This window comes from Nelumbo nucifera, chromosome 1 (genome assembly GCF_055504915.1).
Source record: "Nelumbo nucifera cultivar China Antique chromosome 1, China Antique-T2T, whole genome shotgun sequence".
NCBI lineage: Eukaryota > Viridiplantae > Streptophyta > Magnoliopsida > Proteales > Nelumbonaceae > Nelumbo > Nelumbo nucifera.
In genome coordinates this window covers 168,529,550-168,549,141 of record NC_142649.1, presented here as the reverse complement: position 1 = coordinate 168,549,141, position 19,592 = coordinate 168,529,550, and the positions used below count along the sequence as shown (strand labels likewise).

The window sequence follows — 19,592 nt, the reverse complement described above, 5'->3', positions numbered from 1 at the left end:
ATATTTGTGAATAGAGAGAAGAATGCCTTTTTAGGCGTCAAGAAAAATGCTTCAAATCGAATAAAAAAAGCAAAAAAAAAATAGCCACAAAGGGAAAAACGGTAGGTTTGTCGGCTATATTTTTGCACCAGCGATCATCACTGGTGGACTTGCAACTGAAATCACTGCCCTCTACTTGCTATGTTCAAATAGGAGGAGAGGGAAAAAACCCTCGCGTAGGGGCAAAACTAATATTAAATAAATTATTTAGGGACTGAATCGTCCCATTCATATTGAAAAAGCACTTTTCCAAGAAGTGCTGAAAAAAACCACTCTTAGGTCACTTTTTCCATAAGTATGTCTTTTTACTTCTTGGTGATTTTTTTTATGAAACACACATAAGTACTTTTTTACCACTTAATGTGTGATCCCAACACTTAAAAAGAAGTATTTTTTAGAAGTGAAATCAAACAGGGCCTAAATCATTTTAGAAACCAAAAGGGTATTTTCAAAATAAAAAGCCCCTAAATCCATGCCCTTTCACATTTTCTACTTGTCTTAAGAGGTCACATGACCATTCTTGAGCGAAGATACAACCAGTTTGCAAACTAAAACTATAGGATAGGTTCAAGAGGTCATGTATGTTTTCTGATGGTTTGCAAATTGTACTACTATAGGAGGCTTTTTAGGCCTCCTTTGGTTTAAGGGTGTCAATGGACTGGTTTTGGATTGGACCCCCATCCAGTCCAAAATCAATTTAGATGGATTGGACGGACCAACAATATATATTGGGTTGGATCAATTTGGTCCAAAAATATTTATTAGATTGGATTGGACTTGGTCCATCCGTAATAAATTTATATTGGACTGGATTAAGCCAATATCTAGTTCATTAATATTAAGATAATGATATAGGTGTTAATGGACTTAGTTTAGGTTGAAACCAATTTAAATCAAAATGGCTTTGAAAGATTGGACAGTCCAAACATTGAATTGAACCGGTCCAACATGATCCAAAATATTCATTGGATTGGATTGAACCTAGTCTATTTATAATAGACTCACATTGGACTGGACCAAATCCAATCCAATTGACACCCCTACTTTGGTTCATGGGAATAGGGGTTTGGAATTAGAATCGGAATGAGCTATTCCAAACCAATTGTTTGGTTGGGTGGAATCAAAATCCCATTCCCATCCTTGGTGGAGTGGCATTCCCCCATTTAAGGGAGTGGCCATTCTCTCCCTCTTTTTTGAGAATGAGATCTTATTCTTGCTGATTCCAATTTTCATTCCCATTCAGTTTAAACAAACAGGCTTATAGAAATAGATCATTCCAATTCCAATTCTGAAGGATTTCAATTCTCAATCCCGATTTCAACTCCAAACCAAACAGACCCTTAAGTTTTGACAATAAGCAAACCCTTAATCCTTTAATCTACTTCGTATCCGATTACGATCCGAATTCAATTCGAATCAGGTATTAAGACCACGGATTAAGATTCGAACCGTCTTCCCACACAATGCTTTTCAAGAGTTCGGATCAGCTATCACCCATTGCAACCGTACATCGGGAACATCTCTCCATCAAGTAAGATGTTTCCAATGTGCGGCTGAAGTGGTGGTTGGGACTTGGGACAGTGTTAGCAGTGTTTTGTTGGTAGCAGATCCCAGCAAGCTTTCGAAACCCTAAACCCTGAAAGGAGCTACATTCCCATTTCTTCCCCGACCGGTGAGACATTAACATCGGGTAGGGTTGTTCTGCCCTCTTCACGAATAACAAAACTATTGCTCCAGGGAAGATTTGGAGCTAAAGAGATGGGCTGGAAAGCGGCACAGAAACTTATACAGAACTGGAAGATTCTTAGAGGAGACAACGTAATTGGAGACGAATTAGATGTTTTTTCTCTGTTCATTCTCTTTGGATTCTTTGTTACTTCTCGTTAATAATTTTCCCTTCTGCATCAATCCTCGCAGGTCATGATAATAAGAGGCAAGGATAGAGGAGAAACTGGCGTCATCAAGCGTGTAATTCGCTCTCAGAATCGTGTCATTGTTGAGGGAAAGAATCTGGTACTTGTTTCCTCTTTCATTTTTTATTTTTTTTAATTTTTTTAATTTTTTTCTGGGCGATTTGTTCTCTTACGTAATTATACATATGTTTTCTATTTTAATTTTAACATAACTATCAAAATTTGGGTGTCCAATTTGTAATTCTGATATTAAGGAAATAAAAGGACAGTGGGAATGGTTTCATTCCACTAATAGATACAATTTGGATGGTGATCCGTGAAGTAATCAACATTTCTCATTGAAACCCTTGCTATTTACTTTAATGATTCTATGCCTAGCCTTATTTCTTTTTGTTGTTTCTCAACCAGAGATGATCTGCTTATACTTTCTATAGAAGTGTTGTCAAGGCACCCTTGGAGGCTCGCCTCCCCCAGTCGCCAAGCAGTTTTGCATACTGTGTAATATAATACTTTTATGTTGTTATTCTTTTGAGATTATAATTATAAAATGGATATTATTAAGGAAAAATATTCATTTTTTTGTGTTTATAAACTAATTTCTTTTTATTATTTTCTTATTTGTTAGGGTTTAATCAACACAAACATTGCTAACTGCTGTATTGATCCCTCAATGACTTCAACATCTGAACCAATAAGGGAAGAACTTAAAAATTTTGTCTAATCAACACATTTCTTCTTCTTCTTCTTCTTCTTTTAACAAAAGTAGGGGTTCAACCCCTATATTTTTGAATTTCTTTCCTTTCTTCTCATAAATATGTTGATTTTCTAGACTTAAACATGAAGTTTATAATTTTCTTATGAAAATTATGGATAGTTATTAAAGAAAGTTGGTTATGGAACCTAGGGAACTACCCTATGATATGTGATTTTTACTTAAAATAATCCATCACCTAGGCGGCTAGGCGACAAGGCACCCCCCTGTCGCCTGGCCTCGCCTTGGCACCTTGAAAACTATGGTGACCTGTGGAGCTTGGTATTGTGTTAGATCTATTGTATGACTCTATTGGGGTTGCATGATTGTTCAAGGGGAAATATGGTTTAAGGGAGAAATTTTGTTTAATTCCAGATGAGACATGAGAATATACTGATATTTACTGGATTTCATTTATTAAGATTGTTGTGTGTGTGCAGGCAAATGATGTTAAATATTGTGTTTTCTATATTTCTTTATTGCTTTTCCTTTGATGCTTTGCTTGTTCTTTGGTTCACACTGGGTCAGTGTCGTAAAGTGGTGGGCTTAATCAAGAGAAAGGTGCAGTTCCATTTGGTGTCTTGCAAACAGGATAAGATAAAAAATGGCTTGTTCTTTAGACTCCTTGGCAGGAGAAATGGGATTTACTTTTGTAGATGACCGAGAAACAAAACTAATTTTTGGAATTGTGTGAAGCATTCAAAAATGGAAAAGATTTGCTAATCATATAAACCATGATGTGAATGCTTCATTAAAGCAAAAATACATAGAAAGGAGAAAAATTTATGCTGGTTGAAGGGACTCGAGGATGTCTGGTGAAGTTTAGTAGCTGGAATGTGTGTATGTGGGGGAGGGGGTGCAGAGGGGAGATGCTTTGTATAAAATTTTCAAGGTTATATTCTTTAGAAGAGGTCTTAGAGATCATGAAAGCAAGTTGGCAATCCCCATGGTTTCTTCTGATGTTCTTCCTTTTTCATATGATTCATGGTGATGCTTTGTATAAAATTTCCATGGTTATATTCTTTAAAAGAGATCTTAGAGATCATGAAAGCAAGTAGGCAACCCCCATGGTTTCTTCTGATGTTCTTCCTTTTTCACAATGATTCATTCTAGTCCCCTCCCTAAAACAGGGAAGTGCATTGTAGGTGGGCCCTGCACCACCTGAAATTAAAGCCTTTTGTTGGGAAGCAGTTGTTGAAATTATATAGGTAGCTATAACAACAAATTTCATAGCTCCCTCGTCCCTCGCAAAGGCATTATGAGATTAAAATTTGATGGATGTTCTGTGGGATACTAGGGCTATCAGGGAAAGGTTATAGGAGCAATGGTGGCAATAATATTAGTTCTGAAGACCAATAGAGGAAGGAAATTTGCCAAGATTATACATACTATTCCTTGTTGAAGGGCTAAAAGTGGTGGTTTCCCTTGGTTATGGATTGAATGACATTCTCAAATTGTTATGGGCTGGATGCTATCCCATTCAGATGGCCTCTAACAGTTTGAGACACTTCACTAGAAAGAAAATACTATCTCTTGTTTAAAGTGGGGTTTCTCCTTAGGTTGGTAAGTTGGGATACAGATTTAAGGAGATTCTTTTTTGTTTTTTGGATCAGTAGGGAGATTCTCAAATTATAAAGTCAAAAAATTTGAAAAATCGACGAACCAAATCGATCAACTGGTTAACCGATCAAGTTTGGTTCGGTTTCAGTTACCAATTTTCCAAAAACCAATGCTATTGGTTTGGTTTGGAATTTAGGCCCACATTTCGGTTAACCAAACCATGAGCACCCCTATTGTGACCCATTTAACAAGATGATGGGTCATGGTGGGCTAGTGGGTCAGTATGGGTTGGTTGGTATTCAATCCTTACCCAACCAACCCAACCCAACCATTTGTCACCCCTACGGTCCGCTTCTTCAATCCTTACCCAACCAACCCAACCCAACCATTTGTCACCCCTACGGTATTCAATTGTGGCTTCTTATAGCAGTGACCAGGGCCAAATTTCTCATCACATTTGTAACAAAGCTCAAGTTGTTGATGTGCTTGCATTTCCTACCCTTGGCCTAATTTTTGAAAAAAAAAAACTAAGAAAAAAGGGTGTCTCAAGGGTTAAAGTACCGATACACCTACACCATATCGGGGTGTATCTAAACTTTGAACCTTGCTTCTACCCGAATCTCCTCATTAGGTTTCCATATGAAACTCCCCATCAAGGCCTTCTCAGGCCACCCGTAAACTTGGGAGGCCAATTTCTTGAAGTCATTCTAATACTTGCACATATATCCAATCTGGCGGAGCTTGGCCAAGGTTTTATCAAAATCTTCAAACCCCAAAGGACCAAATCTAGCGCACAATGCCTCGGTGAAATCAAGCCAAGTCAGCTGGGGATTGGACTGGCGGTACCATTGGTACCAAAGTATAGCCTTGCCCTCAAGATGCATGGGGGCTACCTGGACTCTTTGGTGGGCTTAAATTGTTAGACAGTGTATGCCCTTAGCTCCAATCAAAATGATGTACATTATGACATTTAATGTAAATGGATAAAGTACATATTTGATTCATGTTATTATGGTGTGTTTCTGTGTGATACCCTTAAACTGGACACATATGAGACTCGTGTTAGTTTAGAATCCTCACAGTCGTTGGATAGATCTAGGGAGATTTATCTTGCCAAGGCTGACACTGATGTGCCGCCAAGTTGGTTGGGGTGGCTTGTCTCAGTTGCCAGGGTGAGACCTGAGGTACATGCAGTGTGGGTTTTCTTGAAACCCCTGAATCGGACCAGAATTCCAATATTGCCTTGGACCTTGGAGATAGATGGGCAAAACTGGAATGTTACACCTGACCCCTAGACTCGATTATGATATTGCACTAGGTGTCGAATTGGGCTATCTTTGATATGCCAATTAGTGAGATCCTAAGAGGGGGTCAAAACTTGGGTATGTTGGGATAGTCCGAGAATTCATCTGAGTGGGTGATCATAGTGACAGGATCAACCCCTTTGTCGGACAAAGTGAATGATCGGGGATGCACTCTCTCTGATGGAAACCAAAAACTGCCGCCAGCCGATTTCAACCGTTGAAATTTGTTTTACAAAATATATTTATATAGAGATATACATATATATATATATATTATGGTTTCAAAATGTTTGCAAAAGGTTTTAATTCCCAAGATCCATGTGAGTAGAGAGTGCAACACTGTACCTTGCAGCCGAGGGAGATGTCCTCTCTTGTCGGGCAGTGTTTGATCATTATGGGCTGAGAGGTTAAGTGTAAAACCATTGAGGGTAATACCTGATGGGCAGATCTTGCATCTGCCCACAGTCCTTGGGTTTTTATAAGGTGGCTTGACCCAATGACCATTTGGTGTAAATGTTGGGCCCATTAAGAGCCCATGATGATGGACTCAGGGGTTCATTGTCTCCTATAGTGAATTCGGCTAGGCCTTGTAACAAAGGCTGGGTTGAACCCATGTGGCTGATGTGTAGATCAATGTTTGGGTCCCATGCAATACAAGGATATCCAACTGGGTAGCTGTTTGGAGGATAAGTGAGCACATAGACTTAATGGGCCTAAAGCCCAATTCGAACTGGTTTGATGAGATTAATTAAAGAGGGGCGGTTCTGGGATTTAGATCAGCAGATAGGATAAGGGATTGTCCCTATCCACTCAGAGAGTCTAGATCCAAATAAAGATTTGGATCAGGAAACTCCTAATTAGATTAGGAGGGCTGATCTTTATCTGCAGATAAGATAAGGGATTATCCTTATCTCTTAAAAAGAGTCCAGATCCAAATACAAGATTTGGATTAGGAGAACCTCTCTTTAAGGCTATAAATAGAGGAGCAGGGCGAACCAACAGTTCATCCTTCAGTCTACTGATTCAAGAGAGAAGATAGCATACAGATGGACTGCCTCTATCTTCTACTCTTGCTCTCTCCTGCTATTGCCGCCATAACCAGTTTGATCTCAACTCTGGGAGCGATCAAGAAAGGGTTTTTGATATCATCTTTTGGCAGAAAAGGTGATCTGAAGTCGTGCTCACTCGCCCTCCATCAGATTCTTGCTAAAGAATCAGGTTCTTGCTGAAGAGCCATCCTGTTGATTCTGTTTCATCCTACATCGTGTCATTTTCGGTGGAAACAGTCTTTGGATTCATCCTTGGGTGTGAACACCTTCATTGGAGGTTACTATTACTTCGTATTAGGTATAACCCTCCACTCCCTTTTTGGTTTCAGATCTAGTCTGGTTTAGGTTCAAGATTGATCTTTGAAAATGTAGTTTTCTAAAATAGGGAATGTGATTCCCACATGGGAGAGAGAAATTTTTGAAATTTAGCCCAACCTACCTGTAGGGTTCGGCCATCCATATGATGGATCTCTCATCCCTTCAGGAATTTCATTATACTCAAAGAGGTGTTCTGCTCTAAAAGACAAGGAAACAGGGTCATCACCTGAAAACATTGGAAACTCCACTTTGGTTTCTCAATTGAAAAATCCTCCCATTTGATGATTTTTGCCATGATTCAAGCTCGCAGGTTCTTCCTGATTCCTTGCAGAGGCGGCCTTCTTGCAGTGGGAGGCCACCACCGATAAAGTTTCACCGGTCTCCTTCAGCTTACTGGTGATTTTGTGCAGCTCCACCTTGAGCTTGTTGACCTGTTCTTCCACTGAAGCTGATTGAGTCATCAGCATGTTCATCACCTGAAAACATTGGAAACTCCACTTTGGTTTCTCAATTGAAAAATCCTCCCATTTGATGATTGTTGCCATGATTCAAGCTCGCAGGTTCTTCCTGATTCCTTGCAGAGGCGGCCTTCTTGCAGTGGGAGGCCACCACCGATAAAGTTTCACCGGTCTCCTTCAGCTTACTGCCATGATTCAAGCTCGCACGTTCTTCCTGATTCCTTGCAGAGGCGGCCTTCTTGCAGTGGGAGGCCACCACCGATAAAGTTTCACCGGTCTCCTTCAGCTTACTGGTGATTTTGTGCAGCTCCACCTTGAGCTTGTTGATCTGTTCTTCCACTGAAGCTGATTGAGTCATCGGCATGTTCACCTGAGGTTTGTCATTGCGGAAGCAAGCAATGTCTCTCATACCAAATTGGTGGGATACTGCCCACCTCAGGGATTCTTTAAGGGACCCTTCCTCCTACAGAAGAAAAAGAGAGAAGGATGATTCGAAATGATTCTCTGTTTATTTTCTTTAGCCAGAAACCTTATATTAGGTTGTTAACTGCATGATTGTTTCATGTGGTTTTACATGAGAATAACTAATTATTGCCACGTGCCCTTCTCATATAAACGAACCGAATAGGCGGTCCTGTGATGTTGGCTCCATCCTTGCTGTCTTCCTTTGTGTAACGGGCTGATGGCTTCTGGGTCTTATCAAATGCACCTATTTTTCCATTGCAGTACGACCTAGTTTCTTTGCCTTTTTATCTTACTTAATGTTTCAGGTTGTATGATCAATCTCTTCCTAACTGAAGGAGCTATTTTCATTGTGGCCTACAATTGAAGATAGTAAAAAAGGTAAAATATTTTGAAGCATCATCCCTTTTACTGTACTTTGTGAGAAAGCAACAGGCACATCTTTGAAGGCAAGGTTAGATCAAGAAACAGATTAATTGTTGGGACTATATTTCATCAACTTTGATGCTTTTTGCTGTCTGGTTAGATTGATCAATTGCTAGTCAGTGGAATCTCTTCACCTAGGTGTAATTTTTTTTTCCTTTCAATGAAAATTTCTCTTTTTTATCCAAAAAAAAGAAATCTAAGTGAATGCATGCATGGGCCACATTTAGTACCCATTTGGAGGGCTTTCACATTTCTGTCTTTGGCTTTGTGAGGTGGGGAATGCATGGGCCATATTTAGTACCCATTCAGAGGGCTTTCACATTTCTGTCATTGGCTGTGAGGTGGAGCCCACCCATTAAAGCCTATAACCAATGTTTGGTAAAAAAAATCCAGAAAGCTCAAACTGATTATTTTTCAGTCACTTGCATGGCTCTCCATTGAAGTTTCTTTTAGTGGCTTCTTCGAAGCATCTCAGCTTAGTTACTCAACCAATGCATAAGCCCTTCCAAATGGGGGCCTTAAAAACATGAGTGAGTAAGCTTCAAGATGTAAAAGCTTTCTTCTTTCTGTTTTTTTTTTTTTTTGAACTGGTGAAACACCCCTGTACACCAAGGCACTGTACACTGGGAATATACAAAAGTAACAATGCTAAGACAATGATCTGCTTGCTATCATCAGATTTTGAACTACAAAAAGGTTATTGTTAGGTACTCTCCTGAATTCTGCGTATTACCAGCCAGAGTGTACAATATCTGTGTTCTTCCTTTCAATTATTTCATCCAAATTGAATATGTTCTTGAATGTTCGGCTGTTTCTCTCATTCCATATCAATGTTTTAAAAACCAACCTGGAGGCTGATCCATATTTGCCATTTTCCTTTGGGTTGTGGGTCATGGGTTCAACCATCTGGGTTAAACAGGTTAGACCATGCCACATCAGCAAATATAATATATACATATATACATATGAATATATACACATATATGTATATATAGGTATAAACACATATTTTATCAATAAATAGTGTATCAACAGAGTGTGTATAATAGAAGGAGATCGTCGGGTCTGTTTAAAGAGAAGAGGGGGGGGGGCAGAAGTACTTAGCAGGAGGGGAGGGGAATTCAGAGGAAGTGGCAGAAGTGGGGAAGAGTAGAAGTGATGAGGGAGGGGAGGTAGGGAGAGGAAGTGGTATGATAGCAGAGGGAAAGGATTCGTGGTTGGAAAGGATAGTTGACAGAGAAGTAACAATAGGTTGGTCTTTTCTTTTAGGGAGGATGAGAATAGGAGAAGACTAGGTTGTTTTTGAAGAATGAGAACTGGTTAGAGGGGAGTAATCTAATAGAAGGGGCGGGGAAAGATGAAGCTGTTAAGTTGGAATGTCAGGGGATTGAGGGAGAAAAAGAGGAGGGCTTTGGTTCACAACCTAATCAGAAAGCAAAAACCAGATGTAGTCCTTTTACAGGAAACAAAGTTGGAGACCTTTGATATAAATATGATGCACAATTTGTGGGGGACGGATGGGGGAGAGTGGGTGGAACTGAAAGCATGGGGTTGTCGGGAGGCTTAGTCATTCTCTGGGATCCAGGGACTTTCAAAAAAATTGGGGAGTGGGCCGGGAGATATTCGCTATCAGTTTGCTTATATGAGATGAATGGAGAGTGGACTTGGGGACTGACAAATGTGTACAGGCCGAATGCGGAAGGAGAAAGAGCGGAGTTCTGGAAAGAACTGAGTAGGGTGAAGCAGAGATGGGGGGGCCATGGTGTTTGGGAGGGGACTTCAACACTGTCAGAAGAAGGAATGAGATGAAAGGGGGAAGGGAGAGCAGATTCAGTGTGGGGATGAGGAGATTTGAGGAGCTTATTAATGATTCAGAGCTGTTCGATCTTCCTTCGAATGGAGGAAGTTTCACTTGGTCAAACGGCCAATGTCCATCTATCCTCAGAATGCTAGACAGATTTCTGATATCGAGGGATTGGATGGATCGAATGGGCATCCTGGTTCACGAACCTCTGCCAATATTTGTTCCAGACCATAAACCAATAGTATAAAGAGATTTTGTAGAGATTTCAGGCCCAAAGCCATTCAGGTTTGAAAATGTATGGCTGCTTCAATCTAACTGTGTAGAGTGGGCAGAAGAAAAATGGAGATCTTTCCAGGTTGAGGGGCCAGCTGGTGTCAGAATTATGAGGAAGCTACAATGCCTAAAGGAAGAGCTGAGGGGGAGAAGGCAGGAGGAGTTGGGGAATGAGGAAGGAAGGAAAAAAGAGGTGTTGGAGAAGATTGCAAGACTGGACAGGCCAGAGGAGGAGATGGAGATATTTCCTAGAGAGGTTAAATTGGAAAAAGAAGGGTTGGAAAGGAGCTAGAGAGGTTGCTGTTAAGAGAAGAGGTGAGTTGGAGGCAGAAATCAAGGATTCTATGGTTGAAAGAGGGTGATAAAAATACTGCCTTCTTTCATGCCTTTGCATGTGGAAGGAAGAGAAGAAATCTGATTTCAAGAATTCAGGTAGGGGAGGAGGAGGCTAAAGACTGGGAAAGTATCCAAAGGCTAGTGATGGAGTTCTATAGAAAGTTGTATTCAGGGAGACAATGATGCTGGATAACTTTGGGGGAAGTAGAATTAAGAAAGTTGAGTGAAAGGGCAGCTGGGTGGTTGGAGAGGGAGATTGAAGTAGGAGAAGTTAGGGAAGCCTTAAAGAGGATTAATGGAGACAAAGCTCCGGGGCCTGATGGATTTAACTTCAACTTCTTAAACAGTGCTGGCACTTCTTAGAGAATGATATTATGCAGATGATAAATGAGTTTTGTGAGAGTAAAACAGTGGACAAGAGAGCAAATGCAACCTTTATTTCACTAATAAAAAAAAACAGATGGGGGCTACAGACATAAAGGACTTCAGGCCATTAAGTTTATTATGCAGCCCTTATAAGCTTTTGGCAAATGTTCTATCAATGAGACTAAAGAAAGTACTTCATGAAGTAGTGGGGGCGACACAGATGGCTTTTGTGGAGGGAAGACAAATCCTAGACAGGGTGATGGTGGCAAGTGAATGTATAGACTCGAGACTTAGAAGTGGAATACCTGGATTAGTGTGCAAACTTGACATAGAGAAAGCATATAATCATGTGGAATGGGGATTTTTGGAAGAGATTTAAAGGTTAATGGGGTTTGGAGAAAAATGGAGGGGCTGGATGTATGGCTGCATTTCTTCAGTCTCTCTCTCATGATCCTTAACAAGGACTCCTCAGATTTCTTTCAAATTTCTAGGGGGCAGAGACAAGGAGACCCCCTGTTTCCTTTATTGTTTGTTTTAGTGATGGAGGCTTTAAATCTGTTAATGAAGAGGGGTGTCCAGGGAGGTTGGTTAGGAGGCTTCAATGTAGGAGCCAAGGGTCCTTGCATCTCATACACTCATCTTTCTAGATGCTGTGGAAGATCAAGTCTTGAATCTAAGGGCAGTGTTAGCAAACTTTGGGATGCTAACAGGTATGAAGGCCAACTTGGAGAAGAGTGTTTTGGTTGCTGTTGGTGACATCAGTCAAGAAGAGTTGTCAAGTTTTGCGGCAGTCCTTGGGTGCAGAACTGGGGAACTTCCTTTCTCGTACTTAGGACTCCCAGTTGGAGCTAAGTTTGGATCTGTAAGTACTTGGAAACCTCTCATAGAGAGAGTGGAAATGAGGTTGAAAAATTGGAAGGCAATGTCTCTCTCTTTGGGGGGCAGAATTACCCTAATAAGGAGCATGCTTCAAAGCCTACCTATCTATTACCTACCACTGCTGAAAATACCAACCTTGATTGCTGATAAGATAGAAAAGATTCAACGGGATTTCCTTTGGGAAGGGGCAAAAGGTTGAAGAAAGATTCACCTAGTAAGGTGGGAGAAAGTTTGTAGGCCGAAAGCTTTAGGAGTTTGGGTTTAAGAAGAATAAAATTACTCAACAAAGCTCTTTTGGGTAAATAGTTATGGAGGTTTGGGTTGGATAAGGAAAGGGACTCATTATGGAGAAGAGTGGTGGCAGGAAAGTATGGAGTGGTGAGATTTGGATGGGAAACAAGGGAGGCTTCTAACTCATATGGGGTAGGAATGCGGAAGGGCATAATGAGCTTTAACTAGGACTTTAGAGGTCTGGTTAGCTTCAATGTAGGAGTTGGGTCTAGAGTAAGATTTTGGGAGGATGATTAGAGTGGGGTTGGGAAATTTTGTGATATTTGCCCAAGGCTGTACAGACTGACTGAACATCAGGTCTCTGTGGCCCAATGCTATGAAGTAAGTGGTGATAAGGTGGTTTGGAGTCCTAAGTTTAGAAGACCCCTGCGCGACCAAGAACTGGAGGAATGCGTTCTGCTGCTGGATAGGCTGGAGCAGATTCAGATTTCCACTGCTTGTGAAGATGGGCTGTGGTGGAAAGAGAGCAGGGATGGAAGATTTATGGTGAGATCTTTCTATTTGAAACTCATCAAGGATAGTGTAACTAATGATCAGGTGCTTGGAATTTGGGGCAACCCAATTCCTCCAAGAATTGAAGCCTTTGCATGGCTGGCTGCAATGTATAGCATTCTCACAATAGATCATCTGAAAAGTAGGGGGTTTTGCTTGGCGAGTTACTGCTATATGTGCAAATCAAATGAGGAAACTGTACACCACTAACTCTTCTCTTGTCACTTAGCAAACTGTATCTGGAGTTACTACTGTTCCCTCTTTGGGATGCCTATCTTCCAACCATCTTCTTCAGCTGAGATCTTCTCTTCTTGGCCAAAGTATAGAGGAAGTCTGAGAGCTAAGATTGTCTGGAGCTGTATCCCCTTTGCAGTTTGTTGGTCTTTGTGGGGGGAAAGAAACGAGAGGTTGTTTGAAGGAAAGGAAAGGACTGAAGAGGTCGTGGCTTCAGTTGGCAAACTAGTCACAAGCTGGGTCATCACTCTACCAGAATTTGAACAAATCAGATTTTCAGATTTTGCTGATAACTTTTGGGAATTGTTAGAGGTTCAAAATTGTAATGTGAATCAGTTGGTCTAAACTGAAGTTGGAGGTTTGCTTTCTTTGTAAGGGGTGTCACCTAGACACCTGATCAGTTTTCTTGTTTTTGTTTTAATAAAATTTTACTTATTCTTAAAAAAATGCATTATTTTATATTTAATTTATATTTTAATTCAGTTTTTATTTTTATTTATAAACATGTTTAAACATTGCGATTTGCGGCTCGAAAAGTTTTTTTTTGGTGAAAATAGCAGGGAAACATGCCATACTTGGGATGCATAGATCTTGAAAAGTTACCCAAAATAAAAGAGATCACCCCAATCAGACATTGAGGCAAAGTTATGGCCTATGGAAGTTTACATACACATTTAATGTGCAACCCATGACCCGATCATCAGATCAAATGGGTCAACAGTCCAACTGCCCAGGTATATGCCAATTAACCGTGGTGAGATTTCTTTGTTGCTTGTTGGAATTGGATCTTCTAATTCTTCTTTTTAGGTGCGCTAATAAGGTGACGTCATATTCAATAAGCAGGATCCAGAGTCACCACGGTGAAGAATCTATACAATTAACATTTTTTAACAATAAATGAACTGTGTACAAGCCAAAGGCCAGAAAGAGCATATAAAGGAAGAATAAAAGCATTTCAGTCAACCAATAATTTCTCTGAATTTCCCATGATTTCTTGATCTTCCAATCATTCTTTTTTATGCCAACTAATCTGCTGATACTCATGAACAGAGAGATCTAGGTCCCTCTCCATTGTGGACATATTATACTTGGCACAGGGGTTGGCTTGTTATTTCTTCACAATCTTCCACTTATATTCTTTCCCGTTGAATGATGAATTGTGCAATAAAATTACTTGTCTTTACAGGTGAAGAAACACATCAAGCAAGGGCAAGGTCATGAAGGTGGAATTTTCACAGTGGAAGCTCCTCTTCATGTCTCAAATGTTCAAGTTCTTGATCCAGTCACAGGGTACATATGATAAGAATTTGATATTAACAGTAGTTCTGCTTCAAAATGCTTATATATCAAAATGTGATCTTATTTTGCATGATTTTTGTTCCAAGAGAAATCTTGTTGAATTTTCCCTCTTTTTCCCCTTCTGTTTCTTTGTGTTTTGAAATGTAGGAAACCTTGCAAGATTGGAGTAAGATATTTAGAGGATGGTACCAAAGTAAGAATTTCAAGAGGTCTAGGAGCATCAAGTTCCATAATTCCTCGTCCAGAGATTCTAAAAATCAGAACTACACCAAGACCTACTGTAGGTATTTGTCTTGCACCCCTGTTTCTGCTGCATTGTTTTAGGTGGAATTCTTGTCTTGAATTTAATAATGTTTCTGTTTGACAACCATTTGGAAGTTTTGTTGCTTTCTCAAAGGCTTTGTAACTGAAGTATTTAACTATCCAATAAAAAATCACTAGTTTTTAAATCTGCACTCTTTTTTTATATGACGTGGTAGCTAGTTAGTGAGAGATGAATCATATTTTAGACTATCGTCTGATTTGTGGTTGATCCTGAACTTCCAGTTATTGGTGTTCTTTTTTGTTTGTCAAGAAAATTTGTGTGTGTGGGGGGGGATTTGTCTAAGTTGTTTTTATTCTTCTGTTTTGTCGTCTAGATAAAAGTTCCCCTGTATTAACTTGATATAGAACTTTTACTGTGACTATTTTTCTACCTTTTGGACGAAATTTTAATTATTTGTTTTTGGCAGCTGGTCCAAAGGATACACCAATGGAGCTCGTTTTGGAGAAAACATATGATGCTAAAACTGGGAAGGGCATGCCTGATCTTTAAGAGTGGTAGACCACTAGTTTATTGTATTTTATGTTGAAGGTTAGATCATATATACATTGGCCGATGAAAACGAGACTTTTTCTCGAAGCGATCTTAGTCGAGTTTCTTTGATCAAAATAAGATCTTTCTCTCCATGGTTTTCAATGGTTATATTTGATCTCTCTCTCTCTCTCTCTCTCTCTCTCTCTCCTTTTCTCTGAAGTCTGAACTCGAGGTTTGGACTGGTACAGGCTACAGCATATTGTGGACGGTGCTGCCGTCTGGAGCAAGAGATTTTTAACATACTGGAATCTGATCTCCATTGGGATCTATCTCTAACCATGCGCAACCACTGTGAAGAATAATATATATGGTTGATAGTGCCAATGCTGTATTCATCCATGATCCATTTCCAAGGTTGATCTGGAAACTGGAATGCTTTGTGAGTAGAGTGCCGTCTCACAAGTATGGAATTGTATTGGGGCGGATATGGTTTACCCTGGGGCAGGACAACTCAACGTGGGATTGGTGCAATAGAGGTATCAATTGGACTTAGTTCACTTACAAATGGACTCGACCCAATCCAGTCCAAATCCAATGTCTAATGTGAGTCCGCTTACAAATGGACTGGACGCAATCCAATATAAATCAAATCCAATCTAATCTATTAAAATGCAAATGGATTAAATTGGATCCAATCCAAACGGAATGAAATATACAAATTTATATAAAAAATTATAAAAATATATTAAAATGAAGAAAATTTGAAAATTACCAAAATTTACCTTTTGGCATTGAAAAAGCACTTTTGTAATAGTATTTTTATAAAATTACTAAAATATTTTAATAAAAATATTTTTGTAAAAGTGTTTATATAAAAATACTTTTATAAAATACTTTCATATAAATGCTTTTATAAAAGTACTTTTGTATGTTTTTGTATAAATACTTTTATAAAAGTATTTCCGTAAAAAGTGTTTTTATAAAAGTATTTCCATGAAAGTATTTTCATAGAAGTGTTTTCGTAAAAATGTTTTTATAAAACTGCTTCTGTAAAAATACTTTCATAAAAATACTTCATAAAAATGATTCCATTATAAAAGTAGTTTTATAGAAATATATTTTCATAGAAGTGTTTTCGTATAAAAGTATTTTTATAGAAATACTTTTATAAAACTGCTTCTGTAAAAATTCTTTCATAAAACCATTTCTTTATCGTGGTTAAAGAAATGAATAAATCTTCAACAATAATTTTTATACTCCCATTATTTTGGAGAAAGCTCTCTTTATGGAAATGAAAAATTATTCTATGGGCTCTGAGTCTGATTCCAAGGGTGATGCAATTGCCCAAATTCAATGGATGTGTCGGGTTTCACTACTATTATCAACCTTGCTGAAGTTAGTGAGGCCCATCTTCTGGCTCTCAATTATACAAGTCATCAACCGTCTTAGGAATAGTAAGCAAATTAAGCTGCTGATTGATTATCTCACACTCCTTGTTCTGGAACTATTATTGATAAAATTTGTCCTATATCTGAGAAAAAATAAATTTACTTAAATAAATAAAAAATTTAAAATATAAATAATTTTTTAAATATATTTTAATATATAATATAAATGATATAATAATCCCGACCTCATGGAAGATTAATATTAATCCCCGTCTCCACCAAAACAATCATTATCCCAAATCCCCGTGCTCTGGTTCTTAACTTTGATCTATGGATTACAAACTAAACAAAATGGATATGAAAATTTTCTTAGCTTTTACACTATTGTTGTCATGTTTTTATGCGGTTCAGGAATTGTCATTTAACCCACATTGACCATCTCACCTGATGGCCAAACTATAAACTATTAACTTTTTTGTTTTTTTTTTCTCGTCAGACGATCTCTTCACAAATAATGAAACAACTTAGATGGTTGCTGCCAATTATTCCTCGCATTTCCAACTATCCATTGCCATGGATCATTAACTATCAAAAAGAGCCTTCATTTCATTATTATTTTATACATAGATGGTGAGCAAAACTAAGAAAACACAACTCTCATTTGTTTTCTTTCTACAAAAAAGTTCACAGTTGATGTTTACTCACTCTCGCCAGACTCTAGTACGTAGAAAATAGTAATAGCAGTAGTAGTAATAGGTGTATTTATCTAAAAACCGACAGAATCCAAGACGGAGAACAGTCGTCCGCCATTATCGTGTTTGTGGCGCTGCTTCTGCTTCTGCTTCTGGGGACCAGGAACAAAGAACGACTCCTCCTGATTGTTCAGTAGTATTTCATCCACTTCCTCTTCTGACATGTCGAAAGCCAGCTCCTTTGCCTCCTTGTCCATCTGCTTCATCACGTTGTGTTCTTTCCCTGTTCCTCAGTCATCACCCAGGCCAAAGTAAGCACGCACATTAGACATTACATATATAAATGCTTAATTTGCTGCATTAAATTAAAAGCATAATTAATAATTAACAACATAACTCACCAGCGACGAAGTTCCTCTTGTTATCCTGGGCGTTTATCCCGAATACAATTATCTGCAAATTCTCTTTTTCGGAAGCAACGACGGTGAACACATGCCCCAGTGGAATTATGAAACCTGTATTTGGAGACACAGGTGAACTAGCCTTCTCATACTGTACCCCATCACCTTCTCCTTCTCTTCCTCTCTGGCTCTGACTGGAGATGTGTGGGCACGCCATCTCCCACCATCCATTCCCTTTCACTACAAAAGCTATCCTGGTCGACCTCGTGTTGTACAAGGGTGCTAGCATTGCTCCCTGCACACAATTATATATAGCTTAATTAATTTATTCTTCAAACAAATTAATTAAGAAGAATATCACAATTGCACACAAATTAATAACCTGGCTGATGTTGCTAAATATGACGGAGACGTCGAGGTCTTTGAGCTGCTGGTAGTCATTAGGTTGGGCCTCGTAGATTTGTCCATAGCTGTTAGAATAGATGGGGCGTTTTTTAAACAGGTTGAACGGGCCCCTCGTCTCACTTTTGTGTATACTCCACCGACGCCCACCCTCTGATGATGAAGAAGCCTGCTCGCTCATAGCCTTAATCTGTTCCTTTGACGCCTCCCTCATCACTCCCTTCCTTTTCTCTTCCAACATCCTCTTTAGTTTGTCTTTTGGAGTCTGCATTAATTAATTGCCAGTTGTAATTAATGCGCTAGATCAGATGAGAGACAAACAAGATTTACGACTCTATTACACACAAGACTTGGAATAGAATATAAGAGAAGAAACGAACATTTAGAGCGGCTTCCAAGATTTCATTACTAAATGCAGTGTAGAATGATTCCCCATCTTCGCTGCTGGCGCTGAAGAATTCCTGATCAACACCAGTTTCTTCTATTAGTTTGTTAAGAATAGAATCTTCATTATTCATGACCGGGTCTATTAATAAAACACAAAGATTGATCTACCGAGACGTAGCCAGGAGTTGAGATGGTCCTGAAGAGTGTGACTATCTGAAGGTTTTCGTTGTCGTCTCTGTTCATCAAGTAGACCATCGTTCCAGCAGGAATCCTAGCTACATCTCCACACTCAAGATTATAGGATTCCCTGTTATCATTGTGCACCAAATTGATCGTTGCCTTTCCTGAAAGTCAACCTTTTAGTGTTAAATGTATCCGATGGAGCATCTGAAAAGCTGGAAGCCTGCAAGAGAACTGAGATGGAGATGGTAAATTAAAGTTACCCTTAACAACGACGACAACAGCATCTGCATCCCAGTGGTGGGGGATCAGGAAAGTGTTAGGTTCGACCTTCAGGATGGCCAAGCGGTAGTTATCTAAACCACTCAGAAGATCTGACCTGGTAGAGAACCTCTCGAGAATCTTAAGGTGGCCTTTTTCGGACTTGAACCGGGAGCTGAATCTCTGTTCATCGAAGAAGTAGGGGTTACTCTTATGTCGCTCCTCCTGCTGCTGCTCCTCCTCTCGGCTGCCTTCTTTTTGCTTGTTATCTCTTTGCAGTTTCAGTGAATAAACCGGTGACAATGCTGCCAATAAAAGGAAGAAAAAGAGGAGGAAGAAACACAAAGGAAGCTTGGATTTGATCGCCATGACTGAAAGAGAGAAAGCTGGTTTTGGTGGATGGATAAAGGAGGTGGGATGCGATGACGTATTTATAGATGCAAGTTTAACATGCATGCAACACGCGTCAAATTGACGTGTCCAGATGGTTTGGCAATTCTTACGATGGTTTGGTTGGGGTTGAGGAATGATCGAATTAATTTATTTAGTTTTTTATCAGAGCTATTAAACCTCTGTAGTCTGCATTCCTCAATCCTCCCTTGTCAAAACCATAATTAATTATTGGACAAAAAGGATGTTATTAAAACGCATATCAACAATAACTGGTGTAAATAGCCACGTGGCAAACCTTAGAGGATGTATAGTCTAGTCGCGCCCTAATACACTCTTCCAAGTGTTAATGCCCCTAAGATAAGTCCAAACCTGCTGCCTTCACCCATGCTGACCTTTCTATATGTCGCGTAGTTATTCTCAGTTCTATCGGTGCCACGT

General features: G+C 39.4%; 2 protein-coding genes across 2 annotated transcripts; one reads left to right on the top strand and one right to left on the bottom strand.

The window, feature by feature from the left end:
• Nucleotides 1-1,647: 1,647 nt before the first annotated feature.
• On the top strand, nucleotides 1,648-15,218 carry LOC104596582 (KOW domain-containing protein). The gene is made up of 5 exons (XM_010257817.3): nucleotides 1,648-1,857; nucleotides 1,957-2,052; nucleotides 14,142-14,245; nucleotides 14,402-14,538; nucleotides 14,986-15,218. The coding sequence occupies exons 1-5, from the start codon at nucleotides 1,798-1,800 to the stop codon at nucleotides 15,066-15,068; spliced, it is 480 nt and encodes a 159-aa protein (XP_010256119.1). The 5' UTR covers nucleotides 1,648-1,797; the 3' UTR covers nucleotides 15,069-15,218.
• A 1,801-nt stretch (nucleotides 15,219-17,019) lies between these two features.
• LOC104596674 (vicilin-like antimicrobial peptides 2-2) lies at nucleotides 17,020-19,172 on the bottom strand. The gene is made up of 6 exons (XM_019197627.2): nucleotides 18,764-19,172; nucleotides 18,489-18,664; nucleotides 18,314-18,394; nucleotides 17,914-18,198; nucleotides 17,532-17,826; nucleotides 17,020-17,413 (listed from the first exon to the last, which is right to left on the bottom strand). Exons 1-6 carry the CDS (start codon nucleotides 19,128-19,130, stop codon nucleotides 17,205-17,207), a joined length of 1,413 nt encoding a protein of 470 aa, XP_019053172.1. The 5' UTR covers nucleotides 19,131-19,172; the 3' UTR covers nucleotides 17,020-17,204.
• Nucleotides 19,173-19,592: the final 420 nt, after the last annotated feature.